The sequence below is a fragment of the Myxocyprinus asiaticus genome, chromosome 2 (assembly GCF_019703515.2).
Source record: "Myxocyprinus asiaticus isolate MX2 ecotype Aquarium Trade chromosome 2, UBuf_Myxa_2, whole genome shotgun sequence".
NCBI lineage: Eukaryota > Metazoa > Chordata > Actinopteri > Cypriniformes > Catostomidae > Myxocyprinus > Myxocyprinus asiaticus.
This window is the reverse complement of record NC_059345.1, coordinates 20,134,624-20,153,826: the sequence shown is the minus strand read 5'-3', so window position 1 is coordinate 20,153,826 and position 19,203 is coordinate 20,134,624. Positions and strand designations below refer to the sequence as shown.

The 19,203-nt window shown below is 37.5% G+C and overlaps 1 protein-coding gene across 7 annotated transcripts in view; it reads left to right on the top strand.

Moving 5' to 3' along the window:
• The window catches only part of LOC127414224 (zinc finger protein 638-like), a 110,687-nt gene that overhangs the window by 23,807 nt on the left and 67,677 nt on the right, over nucleotides 1–19,203 (top strand). For 4 of the 7 annotated variants that reach the window (XM_051652148.1, XM_051652100.1, XM_051652110.1 and 1 more), the window contains exon 18: nucleotides 28–1,732. In XM_051652148.1, the coding sequence (XP_051508108.1) occupies nucleotides 28–1,732 (1,705 nt within the window). Of the gene's footprint in view, nucleotides 1–27; nucleotides 1,733–2,519; nucleotides 2,580–2,676; nucleotides 3,613–3,796; nucleotides 4,098–4,228; nucleotides 4,550–4,712; nucleotides 4,836–5,134; nucleotides 5,254–10,314; nucleotides 10,397–11,415; nucleotides 14,296–19,203 lie in introns of those variants that run through there. The other 3 variants (XM_051652139.1, XM_051652130.1, XM_051652121.1) reach the window with 3 other exon arrangements.

The window sequence follows — 19,203 nt, the reverse complement described above, 5'->3', positions numbered from 1 at the left end:
TCTGTCATGTTTAACTACTCCTCTTAGAGCTCAACCTCCTGGTAAGTCAGCAGCTACAGAAGGGAAACCTAATACCACAAAGGCTCAAAGGGCAGTGGCTGCAGCAGCAACTACTGCATCTGCAGCTAATGGTGGTGCTACTTCAGAAGCAACTCCCATTGTTGCCACTGCTGGTGCCCAGGACAAATTGGCTACAGCTCTCTCTATCACAACGGAAAAAGATGCCTCGACTGATGCTGATGTTGTTATTACTGAAGGAGAGGAAATAACTGCTAAAAGCACAAGTGATTGTGAAGATAAGTTAGAAGCTGACAGTGTCACAGCTGCAACTGGTACTGTTGAAATCTCTGCAGGAAATACTGCAGTCCCCAATGATGTGACAGTTGATATGGCTGCTAATGCAGAAATAACTACTCCTGAGATTAAAGCAGAAATAGATACCCACAATGATACCCAAACTGATAAAGAATCTGTGGTGATGATCCAAGAGACTGAGCTTGAAATTGCATCCTCTGTTTCCATGGTGGAACCTGCAGTTTCACTCGAGTCTTCAAAAGCAGAGATTGAAGTTGGATCCTCTGTTCTTTTATCAGAATCTGCAGATGCAGATGAGTCTGAGAAGGCAGAGCCTGAATTGACATCCTCAGGTCTCTCAGGAGAACCTGCCGTTTCAGTGGAACCAGTAAAAGCAGAACTTGAATTGGCTTCCTCCATTCCCACCACAAAATCTGCAGTTTCAGTTAATAAAGCTGATCAGACAGAGGCTTCACCCATGAACAATCAGAATATCCCGAAGGATGAAGATGTGCCCAAAGAATTGGGTCTTACATCTGTGGAAGAGAAAGCAACTGACAAAGAGAAGTTAGCAAAAGACAGTGATGTTAAGTTCAAGTCAGAGATGGAGGTTGTTGCTTCAACAGCTAGCAGTGGAGAAACTCCAGTAGAGGCCATGACTTCTCTGAGTCCAGAAGAACATACCAAGGGCACTGATGTCGTAGAGGGCAGTTGTGCACCACAGGAGATTGAGAATGACCTTAAATCAACTGAACCTTTTGAGACTGATAATAACCCTCAACCTAATGATCAAACCCAATCTGGTGAGAAGCTTGTCCTGTCAGCTGTTGCATCTGACTTTATTTCAACCTCAGATCCTGCTTCTGACCTGCCTTCCTCTTCTGATCAAACTGTTAGTGATTCAGCTGTCAGTGTTACACCTGCTTCAAACAGTCCCCAAAGAGTACCTGAGCCCTTTGATGACAAGACACTGGACTTTCCTCCAGTTACACAGGAGATTTTGAAGGCGCTTGAATTAGCTGTTCATCAGTGTCGCATGCAGTCTTCATTAAAAAGTGCTGAACATGAAGCCAAACAAAAGGTTGATGCTGAGAAGAAAGCTGCAGAGAAAATGACTAACAAGGTTCCATCATGCTCAAAGATGGCCACATCAAATAAATCTACTCAAGCGGTGAAGAAAACAACCCAATCTGAGAGCAAAAGTGTGCCGTCTGAGAAAGAGAAAAAACCTCAGAATTCCAGAACTAGAAACAGGCAGGTGGACACCTTGTCCCCAGAGAAGGAGGCAGCTTCTAGGAACAGGAGCAGGGGCAATTCTGAAGAAGATTCCCCTTCAATAAGGCGTTCCACACCATCCTCTGTGTCATCCTCCCGGAAGGGCAGGCATGCGTCTAGCCCCCCATCAAAGAGATTGAGGGGACATGATGATGATTGCAAGGTGTGTCAATTACTGTATTTTCTAGAAATATAGTCCCACCAGAATAAAGTTGCATCTGGTCATAATCGCATTGATGAGAGAAATAAAACACAGTTAAGTCGCATCTCTGTATAAGTCGCACTGACAGAGGTTGCATGCAGCAGGCACTAGGACCCGGGAGTACCCGTCCGACTTCCCTTCAGCATCTCAAAATTTCAATTCTCAGGATCTGTGTATCATATCTTGCAGTATCTGTTCGTGTGTGACAGTTTTTCATATTCTGTTTATATTTCATGAAAAAAAACGCAACAAATAAGCTGCATCTGCTTATAACATATGTAACTATGCTGTATATAGTCTGTGAGTAAAACAATATTCCTGTTATATTCTATTCTTTAATTGACATTAATGACTATATCTGTGGATATTTCTGATATTTGCAACCCTCTTTGCTATGCACGTTCACTATCCGGTTAATTTACTCAAATTGTTTACTACGAGTGTGAAACATTTTGTGAGCATGTGAGGAGTTAAATTTACAAAACATAACAGTTACAAAACAATGTTAAAATGGGACAGAATATATAAACTGGCTGCTTTAAGTACTTTGTAAAGGCAGAATACTCTTAATACGCTACTTTAAAACGTTACTACCTTCTCTGACTGATGTTTTCATCTGTTTGTAAGCACTTATATTAAGGAAAATACAGTAATTGTTTTCAAAAATTTATTTCGTTTTTCTGGTGGAGAGATCACATTAATATTTTAATGTTTTGGCCTAATTTGTGTTATTTGCTTTTTTTCATAGAGTCATAGCAAAAGCTCACAGCCCTCAAGAAATCGCTCAAAAACTAGTACAATCGAAAAGGTAAGAGTCAACAGAAATGTTGGTTATAGGTTTGTCCCTGGTTGCAGTCTTATAACTGAAGATATCTGTTGCTAAAAAAAGCATTTGTGCTTTTCAGGCAAAAGAGGAAGGGGCAATATTATCAGAGAAACCGTTTCCCTTTAACATTGATGAGTTTGTGACCGTCGACGAAGTTGGGGATGATGTAGAGGACACTGTGACCTCAAGCTCTGAGTCTTCAGCCAAGGGCAAGAAATTCCAGTATGAACCCAATCCTCTCTCCACGATCTCTTCTAATGCAAAGTCGACTCCAGCTTATAAACCAAAACAGAATACAAGGTCTAGATCTACAGCTAACAAGACTAGATCTTCTGAGACCAAGGACCCTGAAGTTATTGACACTGCAGATAAAATGGAAGCCAAGACTGAAGAAACCATACTAGTGGCAGAGGATGTAGAATCTCAAAAGCAAAAAGAGAATGAGCCTCTGGAAGAGACTGTGGATAACCAACTGGAAACTGTTGCAGTGGAACCTGCTGTTGTTGAAAGCGAGAGTACAGAGCCTTCTTCTGATCTAGAAACATCAGGTGCTGCAGAGGTGGAACTCAGTGTTCAGACAGAGACCTTATCAATAATGAAAGAAAGCACTGACATTGAGCCAACCCAGCCTGTTTTTTCCTCCCCTGTCCAGAAGGAAGACTGCCAAACAACTTCTAAAGAAAAGTTAGAGAAATCAGAAAATGGTCATGCTGAGCAGTCTGAAACTTCTGTCCCAGATTTGGAAGATGAGGCAACTGTGATGTCTGAATTTCCCCTCCATGATGCTATGGTGACTTTTGATGAGGTTGAGGAGGATTTTCCTGAAGAAGCAGATGAGGAACAGCATTTAAAGGATGATGAAGTGCCTAAGGCTCTTTTGACTGTTGATGAAGTTGTAGATGAGGAAAATGGGGGTGAAGAATACCAGTTGGACAAAGAACTTCAAGGCCTGGTCACACTTGATGAGATTGTTGAAGAAGAGGATGAGGAGGAGCTTGATTCATTCAACCCTGAGGTCAGTTTTGTTCTCTTACCCTTTTCCCAAGTCTACCCTAAACACATTATACCAAGCTTGTTCAAAACCATTATTAAGGCCTTTATGTAATTAATTCCATGGTTTGGTTTTGTTCTTTCCCATACCTGCTGTTATTTGTTTCAGTGTTGCTATGGCCTTTGTTTTTTGTTTTTTTTTCTTCCAGACACTTGTAACCCTGGATGAGGCCAAGGGTGATGATGAGGAGATTGAGGAAGTGGAACAGAGTGAGGCCAAGCCTACCAGTCCCAACTTTAAAACACCACCCAGGCCAGAGGAGCGTGTACAATCTCCAAGCCAAGAGGAAGATGCTTGTAACCTGGAAGAGCTTTGTAAGATGAACTATGTAACTGTGGATGAAGTAGGGGAAGAAGAAGAGGAACAGCCACTCAGTGAACAGGTCAAGGAGCAGAAGGTAGTAAAAAAGAGAGCTACAAGGGCCAAAAAGAGATCTCGGCAGACTCCAGGTGAGTAAAGAGGGGAACAAAAATATTATTTTCTGCTTGCACCATCAGATTAATATGTAACAGATTTTTCAGGGGAAGGTGGCACCAGTGAGCATTATATGGTGTAATTTGCCTCCATTTGCTCTCTGTAGTGAGAAGATCCACAAGAGGAAAAAGAGAGGTGGCAAAGAGTGACAAAGTGCCAGATGAGCCTGAGGTGAGTGCAGAGGGTGAGCCAGCACCAACTGCCGCCAAACCTGAGAGTCCATCTTTTGCTTCAGACCCCGTAGAGCTTGAAAAGCCAGAATCCCAAAAGGCTGAAACTGTGACAGTTCCAGATTCATCTAGCACAGAGGTTGTCTATTCAGGGTCAGAAGAGGAGAGAACTGGAGTCAAAGATGATGAAAACTCCAGAAAGTCAGAAAGAGCTGTTGTTGACCCACCTGATGAGGACAAAAAAACAGCAATCAAAGGTATGCCAGAGAGACAAATAGTTTCTGGCCTTGTATGTAGACCTTATTTGTTCTCCAAACAAATCTCATTCATTCTCATAGAAAACTGTTTTATGTCTCCTGTTAATTGGCCATTAACATTTGTTAATACCATTTTGTTTTTTTTACTTGTTTTCATTTGCAGAAGAGTCTGAACAAAGGCAGGAGTCCGAGCTGAGGGAGGAACCAGAGGCCAAGAAAGTTTGTTCTCATTCCGCTGTGATTGAAGATGTCACCTTGCCCCCATATAGTCCAGACCACCACATTGGTAAGAGATCCATTAGAAATAACACACAGTTGTCTAACATCACCTCTAATTTATTGCCTTTATGCAACCAAAATACTTTTTATGTCTTCTGAATTGATGTAGTCAGCTTACATAAAACAGAAACGTTTGCATAAACGCAAAGCATGCCTTTTTTAAAAAAAATTTAAGTATGACTAGTTTGGTTTTGGTTTAGTTGTCCTGTGATAGACTTTTTATTTTTTGACCGATTAATCTGTCAATTAATAGCATTGTTTACAGCATGTCACTTTCTTATTTTTTTTTATCTATGTCTTTCATAGGGGTTGAATTTTTGGTGCCCAAGACAGGTTTCTTCTGCAGACTTTGCTCTCTATTTTATGACAATGAGGGAACTGCAAAGAGTCACTGCAGTAGTCTACAGCATTATCAGAATATGGAGGTACAAAATTACAATTTAGTTATTGAAGTTAATTGCACCTTATTTGCCTGCAGTATGTTAGTGTTTCTCTTTGAACTGGATTAAGTGTTCAGTCTTGTACAAGAATGAATTGAAATAAGCACCTACATATATTTTATACCAAAAAGAATATACAGGTGCATCTCAATAAATTAGAATATCGTGGAAAAGTTCATTTATTTCAGTAATTCAACACAAATTGTGAAACTCGTGTATTAAATAAATTCAGTGCACACAGACTGAAGTAGTTTAAGTCTTTGGTTCTTTTAATTGTGACGATTTTGGCTCACATTTAACAAAAACCCACCAATTCACTATCTCAAAAAATTAGAATACATAAGACCAATAAAAAAAAACATTTTTAGTGAATTGTTGGCCTTCTGGAAAGTATGTTCATTTACTGTATATGTACTCAATACTTGGTAGGGGCTCCTTTTGCTTCAATTACTGCCTCAATTCGGCGTGGCATGGAGGTGATCAGTTTGTGGCACTGCTGAGATGGTATGGAAGCCCAGGTTTCTTTGACAGTGGCCTTCAGCTCATCTGGATTTTTTGGACTCTTGTTTCTCATTTTCCTCTTGACAATACCCCATAGATTCTCTATGGGGTTCAGGTCTGGTGAGTTTGCTGGCCAGTCAAGCACACCAACACCATGGTCATTTAACCAACTTTTGGTGCTTTTGGCAGTGTGGGCAGGTGCCAAATCCTGCTGGAAAATGAAATCAGCATCTTTAAAAAGCTGGTCAGCAGAAGGAAGCATGAAGTGCTCCAAAAGTTCTTGGTAAACGGGTGCAGTGACTTTGGTTTTCAAAAAACACAATGGACCAACACCAGCAGATGACATTGCACCCCAAATCATCACAGACTGTGGAAACTTAACACTGGACTTCAAGCAACTTGGGCTATGAGCATCTCCACCCTTCCTCCAGACTCTAGGACCTTGGTTTCCAAATGAAATACAAAACTTGCTCTCATCTGAAAAGAGGACTTTGGAACACTGGGCAACAGTCCAGTTCTTCTTCTCCTTAGCCCAGGTAAGACGCCTCTGATGTTGTATGTGGTTCAGGAGTGGCTTAACAAGAGGAATACGACAACTGTAGCCAAATACCTTGACATGTCTGTGTGTGGTGGCTCTTGATGCCTTGACCCCAGCCTCAGTCCATTCCTTGTGAAGTTCACCCAAATTCTTGAATCGATTTTGCTTGACAATCATAAGGCTGCGGTTCTCTCGGTTGGTTGTGCATCTTTTTCTTCCACACTTTTTCCTTCCACTCAACTTTCTGTTAACATGCTTGGATACAGCACTCTGTGAACAGCCAGCTTCTTTGGCAATGAATGTTTGTGGCTTACCCTCCTTGTGAAGGGTGTCAATGATTGTCTTCTGGACAACTGTCAGATCAGCAGTCTTCCCCATGATTGTGTAGCCTAGTGAACCAAACTGAGAGACCATTTTGAAGGCTCAGGAAACCTTTGCAGGTGTTTTGAGTTGATTAGCTGATTGGCATGTCACCATATTCTAATTTTTTGAGATAGTGAATTGGTGGGTTTTTGTTAAATGTGAGCCAAAATCGTCACAATTAAAAGAACCAAAGACTTAAACTACTTCAGTCTGTGTGCATTGAATTTATTTAATACACGAGTTTCACAATTCAAGTTGAATTACTGAAATAAATGAACTTTTCCACGATATTCTAATTTATTGAGATGCACCTGTATATGAAATATTAAACCAGGCATTTATATAATTTATACAGTTGAAGTCAGACTTTACATACTCCTTAGCCAAATACATTTAAACTCAGTTTTTCACAATTCTTGACTTTTAATCATAGAAAACATTCCCTGTCTAAAGTCAGTTAGGATCACTAATTTATTTTAAGAATGTGAAATATCAGAATAATTGTAGAGAGAATGGTTTATTTCAGCTTTTATGTCTTTCATCTCATTCCCAGTGGGTCAGATGTTTACATACACATTGTTAGTATTTGGTAGCATTGCCTTAAGATTGTTTAACTTGGGTCAAACATTTTGGGTAGCCTTCCACAAGCTTCTCACAATAAGTTGCTGTAATTTTATCCCGTTCCTCCAGACAGAACTGGTGTAACTGAGACAGGTTTGTAGGCCTCCTTGCTCGCACATGCTTTTTCAGTTCTGCCCACAAATTTTCTATCGGATTGAGGTCAGGGCTTTGTGATAGCCACTCCAATACCTTGACGTTGTTGTCCATAAGCCATTTTGCCACAACTTTAGAGGTATGCTTCCATTTGCGACCGAGCTTTAACTTCCTGGATGATGTCTTGAGATGTTGCATCAATATGTCAACATAATTTTCCTTAACACATGATGCCATCTATTTTGTGAAGTGCACCAGTCCCTCCTGCAGCAAAGCACCCCCACAACATGATACTGCCACCCCCATGCTTCACGGTTTGGATGGTGTTCTTCGGCTTGCAAGCCTCACCCTTTTTCCTTCAAACATAACGATGGTCATTATGTCCAAACAGTTCGATTTTTGTTTCATCAAACCAGAGGACATTTCTCCAAAATGTAAGATCTTTGTCCCCATGTGCACTTGCAGACTGTAGTCTGGCTTTTTAATGGTGGTTTTGGTGCAGTGGCATCTTCCTTGCTGAGCAGCCTTTCAGGTTATGTCGATATAGATACTTGTCTACCTGTTTCGTCCAGCATCTTCACAAGGCCCTTTGTTATTGTTCTGGGATTGATTTGCACTTTTCGCACCAAACTACGTTCATCTCTAGGAGACAGAATGTGTCTCCTTCCTGTGCAGTATGATGGCTGCGTGGTCCCATGTTGTTTATACTTGCGTACTATTGTTTGTACAGATGAACATGGTACCTTCAGGCATTTGGAAATTGCTCCCAACGATGAACCAGACTTGTGGAGGTCCACAATTTTTGTTTTTTTCTGAGGTCTTGGCTGATTTCTTTAGATTTTCCCATGATGTCAAGCAAAGAAGCACTGAGTTTGAAGGCCTTAAAATACATCCACAGGTACACCTAAAATTGACTCCAATTAGTCAATTAGCCTATCAGATTGCTTAAAGGCTTGACATAATTTTCTGGAATTTTCCAAGCTGCTTAAAGGCACAGTTAGCTTAGTGTATGCAAACTTCTGACCCACTGGAAATGTGATATATTCAATTAAAAGTGAAACAATCTGTCTGTAAACAATTGTTGGAAACATTACTCATCATCCACAAAGTAGACTCAACAAAACTATAGTTTGCTAATATGAAATCTGTGGAGTGGTTAAAAAATGAGTTTTAATTACTTCAACCTAAATGCATGTAAACTTCTGACTTCAGCTGATATATATATATATATATATATATATATATATTAGGGGTGTAACGGTACATGTATTCGTCCCGAACCGTCACGGTACTAATGTCATGGTTCGGTGCATGCAGTCAGATGAAGAATACATATGAGTCAGTCACAGGCGATCCACTCCAATCCAGAAGGGGGCGTGCGTGGTAATGCAACACTGTTTGCTAACCGTCACAACAGGAAAAAGATCAGAAGAGACCATCTACGCACCAACTCAAAACAAGAATGGCTTCTCCTAATGCACAAGTTTTATTTTTCATTATTCTATTTATTTTGTACTTTTATAACACAAGAGATGCTTTTCAGTTCTGTAGCTGATTATGACCAAATACCTTTTGTTTTTTATCAACCCTACAAAAAAATATGGCCTAAGCAAGAGTGCATTCTGTTTACTTCTTAGTGCTTAATACACTAAAGGAGTCTGTACTGTACCAACTATCTCAGGGGGGACTAAATGCCGCTTGGTGGAACAAACTGTAATTTGCACTACTGTCTGTTCAAAATAAATGAAAAGAAACCTAGCATTTGGGATTTGTTGCTTTTTCCTGTTGTACCGAACTCGTATCGACCTCAAAACGGAGGTACGTACCGAACCATGACTTCTGTGTACCATTGCAGTCCTTATATATATATACACACACCAGTCAGCCACAATATTAAAACCACCTGCCTAATATTTAAAGGAATGTTGCAGGTTGAAAGCATTTGTGGCTTATTGCCACAAGAAAAATAATTTGCCATAGGAATAGTGTCGGTGACGAATAGCTAGTTTATCCACCTAGAACAGTAGTCCCACCTCAAAAACAATTAAGACAACTTCATAAGTGAAATAGTAAAATCTGAAGTGCTTTAACAAAAATGAGCAAAAGTACTATTACTTTCATTGTTACCTTGGCTTTTACAAGAAAAAAAGCATTTATATATTTATATGTTTTAAATATAATTATTTAAAATGTATATAACTAAAACATTATGCATTAAATTTTGTCGATTAAGCTGAAAGGTGCTGTAAGCGATTTTAGCCATTCTGGAACTTCCATGAGACTGAGACGTTAAGTTAGACACACCCCCTCTTTCCAAAACACACCCCTCCAAAGAAAGCGTTGAGACTGACAATGAACTGAAGAGCAGCAGTGCGTCTTCTCACGGTTGTCAAACAAAACCGTAGCAACATTAGCACCCTCAGCTGACAACTGTTAGGAATCTGAATATGACATTAAAATGTTCCGCTTCAACTAAAATGCCATTCGAATTTGCAAAATGATTGATGGGCAGAAAGCACATCAGTGTCTTCTGATTGACTGATCAAATAATATGTCTGCGGCCCGCTGTCACATTTTATGTTTGCTGTTTACACAGTTGAGTGCTGTCACAGACTGGTGAGAAATCTCAGGACACCTGAGATATCTTTAAGGGAGAAGGAATATTTTTTGCATACAGTTCCGTAAAAAAAAAATCTCTTACAGCACCTTTAACTTGTATTGAACCCAGAACATTGCTAAACATACCATGTAAAACTTTTTTTACTTTTCATTATTGTAATGGATACATTTTTCTCAGGTGACTTGTCCTTATACACATGAACATGGTCAGATATTGAGTTCACCAGTAGTTGATTTTGATTTTGACTATAATCAGAAAGTGCTAAACTGCAGTATAGTTGTAACTTTCATCCTTTTACTCTCTCCTCCAGGAATATTATAAGAAGCTCAAGTCTCAGCAGCAGGGTGGCACAACATCCAGTCAAAGTTCTGCATCGGAGTAACCCATTTCAAGTTTGTTTTTTTTTGTTTTTTTGTTTTATTAATGTTAATGGTAGGGTCCAATTATTTGGTTAAGTTTTATTACATTTTCTTGTTTAGGATGACAAGGCTCTTGCTAAATAAAGAAAACATAGAACATGTACTCGTCTAAAATGTCTCTGTGTGACTTATTGTGATCAGGGCTGGGTATTGATAAAGATTTCCTGATTAGATTCAGTATCAATTCATATGGGTATATTTGAGTTATAATGTTTCTCTTGCTTAAGTATGAAAGCAATTCTCTCCCAAGCAAATGCTGTTAATTATTCAAGGGACCTTCTAACTAGGTACAATATGAAAATATTAGGGCTGGGGGGGAAAAAATCGACTGTTACAAATCACGATTCTTGAGCCAAATGATGAAAAATCAAAATGTTAATTTATTTTTTTTAAATACATCTTTATCTTAATGCTACAATGGTTAATAGATAAGTATAGGAAGCTGTATTTGTGCTAAATTCCACATAACAGGTTTGCTCTCTGAGAAGTTTTTTCTCTTTAATTCTTTATATTTAGTTCTTTAATGCACCCCTGTGACAGCCATCAAGCACCATTTTTTTCACTGTCGGACATCTAAATCCTCTGCTGTGATCAGTGTTCCTGTTATGCATAATCCAAAAGTTTATTTGAGAGGTGTTGTGGAGAGATTTGTCAGAAGTCATTCTGCAGATTCAGTCTGACACTGCTTTAATAACATGTGCACACAGCTAAACTATTTAAGTCTCTAGTGTGTTGCAGTTGTACAGAGACGAATCCACCTCTAAAAAACTAAATTGTGTCCAAGACAAAAAAAATTACCAAAACGGCAATTGCGAGTGAGGTGGCCAATTGGGTGGCCAGGCTTTGGTCCATGATGGCCATGGCCACCCCCTAGCTCCGCCCCTGGCTAGACACAAAGATGCGTGCTCGAGGAAACACACCCGATTATATTTTGAAGAACAGACGAAAGACATGTTGGCAATGCTCGCGTCTGATTTGCTTTTTTTTTTCAGAAGTTCATCTAAGGATCTCGGGCTATCTCAGGATGCATGTGCAAGTAACATGGAACGACTTTGGGACTACAGGTGAATTGTCATGTGTGTTATAATCCAGCACAGCCCCAGAAATGGTTCTTGAACTCTTTGGCCTCCATTTGTATGTTGCAAAATTATCATTTATGATAATAGTAATAGCCTATGGTAATATAAGTTATATTCTAAAATAACAAAATTAGTTCGATAAGTTACAATTATATATTGGGTATATAGGCCTATTTATTTTATTTATTTTTTGTATAGAAATGGACATAATTCAGCTTTGTACATGGGTTCCTTTATAGTCGTCTAGCTCAGACTACTCACTGACTGGTTGATTGGTAGTTTTAAATTGTTAGTTTTGCACATCTCTACCTATTACCTGCAAATTACATATTACAGAATGAAAACAATAGTCATTTCAGACACAAATGTTCTTCAGTAGACTTTTTTGTTTGTTTTTTTGTTTTTTGAGAAACATTAAAGTTTTTTATTTTTTTTATTATTATTATTTTTATGACTTTTTATATCAAAATATAAAATCCCAGTACTTGCAGAATCGCGATAAATATCGAATCGGTTAGGAAATATCGTTGTAAAATCAAATCAGGATGTCTGGCAATTCCCAGCCCTAGAAAACAATTTTTTTTTACTAATTATATTTGAGTAGTTTTTCATTATTTTGGTCACATTTTAGCTTTTAAATATAAACAAATCCATGTATTAAATTAATATGATAATATTGTATATATATTTTGTTACGTGTTTAATAACATAATTTGTGCTATTTACAGGTGCTTACATTAATTTGTTGAACACATGTTAAAAACCAGTACTGTCTCTTTCATGAGCTTGTGAAAAAGACTCTGGCCACTGGATTTGATCTTAACTTCCAAAACTTTAATTCAACTAGATGACACAGGTGCGGGACCACTTTTAACGTATGCAGGTCCATACAGTTCCATTTTTTTATTTTGTTTATTTTTTATTTTTTATTATTTTTTATTGCTGCGTTAGCAGAGTATTTACCTATTATTTAATTAGCTGTTAAGCCCATAAAATAAATCGTGCAAACTTGTTTGCTGTTATAGGCTATTGAGTCTCAAAAATAATTAGGCTATTAATATGAGTAGCCTACTTGCATCTGTGTAAATAATAATTAACCATTTATTCATCTGGAAGGTTTTGTATGGAATGTGAACATTTATATTAGATGCCATTTAATGAAATATTTTGTCTTGAATTCAGGGGTTAAATTGAGATTTCGGAGGTGGGGAACCTTAATCGTGTGATTGCTGTTATAACATACATTCAATTAAAAATATAGGTGTCTAAATATGTATATATTTATAGGCCTGTGTATGGTATTTCATATTTTTTGAATGAATCAGATGAATCTCTGACTGGGATTGTTATATAATTTATCAATCATTTTTAACTTAATTGAGAAAATAGTTATTTGATTTGCATTAAATGACAAAAATAAGTTTAATAATATCAGATGTATTTTATGCATTTTATAAAAATCAGATGACAGCTGGTACAAATTTATCTTCTTGCCCGAGGTAAGGTGTCACCTTGCCTTTGAACATGCTAAACTATCCAATTATTTTACTATTTTAAAGTAAATGCACATTTTTAAGGGGTTAAGCAAAAGTGCTACTGCATATTTATCTCAGAAATGAGTGAGCAGTTGATTCCAGACAGTATTTCATGATTTCTATGAATTACAGAACACAGAGCAATAGAGAAGCCTTACCCTGCAGTTCGTTCATCCTCCGCCTATGACTTGGAAATAGAAAGACTTTATCAAAGACATCAAATTCAGTATATTTGTCAAATTTTAGCATGTTTTTGTTTAAGGTGATTTGTTGTGTCAGTTATTGCAATGATGCCACATAAATGATTACAGACCATGGAACTACAAAGACTACACTTAGAGTAAGATTTTTAGTCACCTATTTGTTTCAAACATCCCAATTAAATAATTCATTAAGTTAAGAAGAAGAAATTAATAAAAAATGTAAATAACAACAACAATAAACAGAAATGAACAGGAGTGAACAGTCAACAGTACTAGAATAACATTTTGATAATTCTGAACATTCAGTGAACTGAACAATAACTCAAATGCATTATTAATAAAAATCATGAGCACTCACATGAGATAAAGATTCCAGTCATATTAGTAACCTTATAAAAGCTAACTCAGAACAGATTTATAATTGCAATGCCTATTTTTAAATTGTTTACTAAAGTTTAATTCAGGTAAACTATAGTTTGTTATAACAATTGTCTATGACTTGGTTGCCTTAAAATTAATTAGATTTGAGTATTATGATATATACTCTTTAACATAAGTTAACATGACAAAGCCCTCTATCAAGCTATCCTGGCATGACTGTGTGAGACAAATAAACCATCATAACAATAAAAGAGCACATTAACATTCAAGTTTATTTTAAGTTTACAACAGAAAACGTTACTGCATTCTCTGGCTAAGACACAAAGCATATATGTATAGCCTATTGGCTTTAGTTTTGTGAGAGCCAAATGTTTGAAAATGGCCCCAAAAATATAGTGAAAGGTCAAAATGTTTGAGATTGCTATACAACAGCAATCTTTATGACAATTTATTGGATTACCTCAAATCATGTGTATTTCTACGTCTTGGGTAACTGATGTTTGGGGCATAAGAAGCCCCATAGAGTGATAATAAATTCATCCCTTTCACACCTTTTTGTCATCAGTTGGCTATTCAGAAAAAAAGGAAATTATTTTTAAACAAAACATTACATTCAAAGCATTTTGGTGAACAAATCATTTACAGACAGAGTTGAGTACACATCAGTGAAGGTTGGTGAATCATCCATAGTGTGGATATTTAATTTACATTTTTATTTTTCATTCATTTACAAATTATACATACAAAATTTACTTTAAATTGAAGCTCTTTAGCTTTATATTCTATATAATATAATAAAATATAATAATAATCATTTACTTACCTTGTTTGTTATCGTCTGACTTGTACAACTCAAGTGAATAAGTAGGCCTGCTGGTGCTGCCAATTCTAAAATCAAAACAAACAAACATACTGCAGGTATCATTGTAGGTTATATGACTTCATTCCAAGTTTTCTTCTCATTAAGTGAAAATCGTGGAATCTTTACTAGACTAGACACGTTGTCAGATTTATGAAATAGTCATTCTTTTGAGTCTACTGTTTTTAATGAATCTGTTAATACAGTTCAGCTCTGGGTGTGTTTCCTAAAGCATCTTAACTTAGCTAAGGAGAAGAGAGGGAAATCAACTTGGGAAATCACAAACAGGATTTAAACTCACGTTGCCTGCATGAGCACCACCTCACAACTTGTCGGTGTTGTGCATTAACCACAAGGACACAGCTCCAACATGTTATTTCTCAATTTTCTCTGCAGAACCTATGCTGCACTACACTGTAAAAAAACAAAAACAGAGGGACCAGTTGGGGTTCCTCACATGCAATACCCGCTGAACCCTCTGGAGATCTATTTATGGATTTATAAACTCAAGGAACTTTAAAATATATTTCAATAAGTGTATTTTGTCATATTGCAAAATCTATTTTTTCACTCTTTCAGGTGAAAAAAAATTCTGCCAATGTTTAGATATTTTTTACAAGAAAACAAGACAAAGATACTAGTTTTTTATTAACTTGAAAAGCAAATTTGCATTAATGTATTACTAGGACTTGTTTTCAGAGAATGTATCTTGAGCACCTTGTTCGATGATATTTAACCTTGTGTGTTATTTCACTTGTTTTAAGCTGATTTTATCACTTGTTTTATTCAATGAGAAAATTCTTTCTTTTTTTTTTTTTTTGCTGTACTTTTGCATAATACTAATGTTATCTAAATTGTGTTTAGAAAAATTATAGTCAAGAAATATGTGAGCTAAACCACCTCTACATTTTTGTACTTTTACCATATCATTTGGCCTGAACATTACTCTTGATTTTAAGTTCATATTACAGACAAACATCAACACTTTTCAGGCATATTTTCCTATTTTACTACTTTGCATTTTACTTCTGCTCCAATAATAATAATAACAACAATAATAATAACAAACACCTAATTTACATAGTATTAGGGTCATTATTTTACTGTTATATATACACTCGCTGTGCACTTTATTAGAAACACCTGTACACCTACTTATTCATGCAATTATATAAACAGCTAATGATGTGGCAGCAGTGCAATGCATAAAATCATGCAGATACAGGTCAGGAGCTTCAGTTAATGTTCACATCAACCATCAGAATGGGGAAAAATATGATCTCAGTGATTTCGACCGTGGCATGATTGTTGGTGCCAGACGGGCTGGTTTGAGTATTTCTGCAACTGCTGATCTCCAGGGATACTGATGCACAACAGTCTCTAGTTTATTCAGAATGGTGCCAAAAACAAAAAACGTCCAGTGAGCGGCAGTTCTGTAGACAGAAACGCTTTGTTGATGAGAGAGGTGAACGGAGAATCCTGACACTATATACACAAGACAGAAAAAACACAGGTGCCAGTTCCCAACACTGAAGAAAAAAACTTAACTGGAGTGTTGGGAACCTGACAGGATTAAACCACTGTAGTCTTATGAATTACTTGATAGATGAGAGACTATGTGGACCAAAGATAACAAAGACCATTTAATCAGTAGTTATCAACCAGGAGACTGGGGCCCTCTAGGGGACCTCCGCAAACTTCCAAGAGGGCAGTGAGATTACTTATGATTTAAAATAACATACATTGAAATAACCTAACCTAATTAAAATGCTACAAACAAATAAATATCAAGATTCAACATGTAAAATAACATCATGTTTATCTCTCTCTTTTTTCACACAGTGTAGAGGTGTGCGCAGCCTTTGAAAATTGACAATGGTGGGCCTTGGAGTGCAAAAGATTGAGAAACACTGCATTAAAGGGAATAAATATAATTCAAACTACACAATGACATAAAAAAAAGGAAAAATTACTATAACTTAAAATAAAAACAAACCTAAAGGTATGGAAGGGGGATCTGAAATCCTTCCCTGTTCAGGCAATCTCCAAATTTCAGAACAGAGACTCTTTGTAGTGTGCCAAAACATAAATTAAACCCATCATATCAGACAGGCTATCATAAACAGAATCCAACCTTCCAAGAATAAGGTGCTAAGCTTTCTCTTAGTGGCACTACTTGGCAAGGACACTAACAGGTGACAAAAATAGTGCCTCAAAGCCTATCCTTCCGCATAGCTTTTTATTATGTGGACATGTTAGATGTTAAAGACAGTGATGTCATTTGCATTTTTTTACATGGCAGATACAAAAACCTCATTACAATATAATATATATTACAATATAGCCTAATATTACATTTTCTAAAACTGTGTTACAGGTACTCATTAGAAACAAATGATAGAAACAGGGCTGTATAATTTTAGACATCTTTTATATTTGTATACTCCTTGCCCCCTTTGTGGTTGGTCTTGTTCTCTCAGTCTCAGGTCATCTACCAAAGGAAATGGGAGCTTTAGGATTCAACATAGTACCTCAGCTGTTCCGGGGACTGCTGGACCTGCTGAAGCCATTTTTCCAGCTGGGTTGTCATATAGACCTGAGATCTCCTATTTTCACTGGATCTACTCTGGATTTGTTTTGCCACAGTCTTTCTAGCTCTTTCGGTCCCTGATGTTCCTCCTGATATTTATACTTCTGATGTTACTGATACATTGAGGACTGCCACATCTGTCACCATTGACATTTTGTGCTTCTTGTCCATGATAACAGTGTTGGTATTTGATCATCTGTCTGGATATATGTGCCCCTAAATACACACACACCTAAATATGTTGCTTACATTTCACCAATGAAGGCTAGCTTATACACAGTCAACCCTAAAATTATATATCCCACAGTCCATATCATAGCACTATCAAACAGCTCATATCAGTCAGCTTCAGTCCATGAGGTTTCCTCCAACCTCACAAAGCATTTGACAGCTGAGGTAACTGATAGCTGGGTCAACAGGGATGATAAAAGGATTTAACACCAATGGTTGGATGGGTCAGATTTTGGACAGAGGTAAAGTAGAACCTGTCCACACACACAAGACACATTAATTAGGATACTCCATCTCTTGGGCCCCAAAGACAGCTGATTTAATCCCGGGAGTGTGCATTCCGGTTCTGATTAAATTAATTCATGCAGCTATCATCAGTGCTGGCCTTACACCTTATTTTTTACTCTTTCATGCTTAAAACAAGTGAAAAAAATCTGCCAGTGCCACAACAGACTGATCTCGCAGGGAAATTAGTGACAGGGCAAATATTTAATCTTTTAAAATCGATCTATACTTTTTGAATTTCTGAAAAGCTGGAACTACATTTTACCAATTAAACATTTTAGTAATTGGGTTTATAGAGTCCTAACCCTAACCCTGACAGTAGTGGGATCCAAACAGCATTCTATCCACCTTTTTCCTACTCCTGTGATGCTTTGCACGAAATATGGGCATTACTTCCATTGGGAGGTAAACAGAGTTGTCATTGCCTTATAAGTCCACTCACCTTTCTTTGCAGTGTTGGTCATTCACTCATACATTGAGATATGGGAGCACAGCCTGATAGAACTTATTTAGGGCAATATATGGATACCCTTTCCTATGGTTGGGAGGACGAATTGGCCTCGGGTTGTATGTACAACGACGAACTGTACATGTTGTCCCTGAGCTCCGTAAGGACATCGTAATGTGTTCCAGCCAAAACTGCTTGATCAAAGCATAATTCAATACTCATTAAGACCTTGTTTACAACTGGTATTAAGATGCGTCTTGGGTGATCTGATCACATGTGGTAGATTGAGACACATCGAGACACATCGTTGTTAAACCACTCAAATGCATCTCCTGTGACCACTTGTGTTTTGATTTAGAGAGAAAGGTCTCTGTTTTCACTACAACATACATCAATCACTATGTCAGTGTGTTACTGCATGATAATAAAATTCAAAATCAAAATGTCATAAAAGACAAACAGAGAAATGTGCGAAATGCATGGTTTCTCCCAGATGCAATTTAAATTTAATCTAAGCACAAATGCAACATTTCAAGCAGGATTATCCGTTATTTTAGTGTGTAGTACCAGTGTCAGCTGAGCCTCAAATGTGTGCTTGTCATCTGTGTCGCTGCATTTTGATATCAGACACAGTGAAGTGGATAAGTGGAGATCTCGTACTTGTATATGAATTCAAAGTTTTTTACACTTTCCAATCTGTAACCGGTGTCATGAACATTTTAAACTCTGTTTTAGTGCAGCAGTTGATGGACAGATGAGGGTTGGTGCGTTACTGCTACCTGGGAAGCATCAGGATGGCATTTACACCTCAAATGCGATGTGGTCAATGGTCACATGTGTTTTTAACTACCTCCATATGTGCTTTTGTGATCTGATTACAAAAGGTTTTACCAGTGGCGAACTCTCAGGGCCAGCAAAACCTTCTCTGCTGGCCTAACATGGCTAATAAATAAATATTTTTTCATCCTTTCATTCTCATTCACCTTTTTGCCTATTTATTTTCAATTGCTTTCCACTCCTAATTCATCATAAAAACGAATAGCAATCAACGAATGGTTTATCCAATCAGAATTTATTCCTTGATCCTTACAAGCGAAGCATGACAACTGGTTCACAAATCGCATGCCCAAAGCTGAGCGCTTCCGAGGCAGCGCATGAGTCTGAGCTCC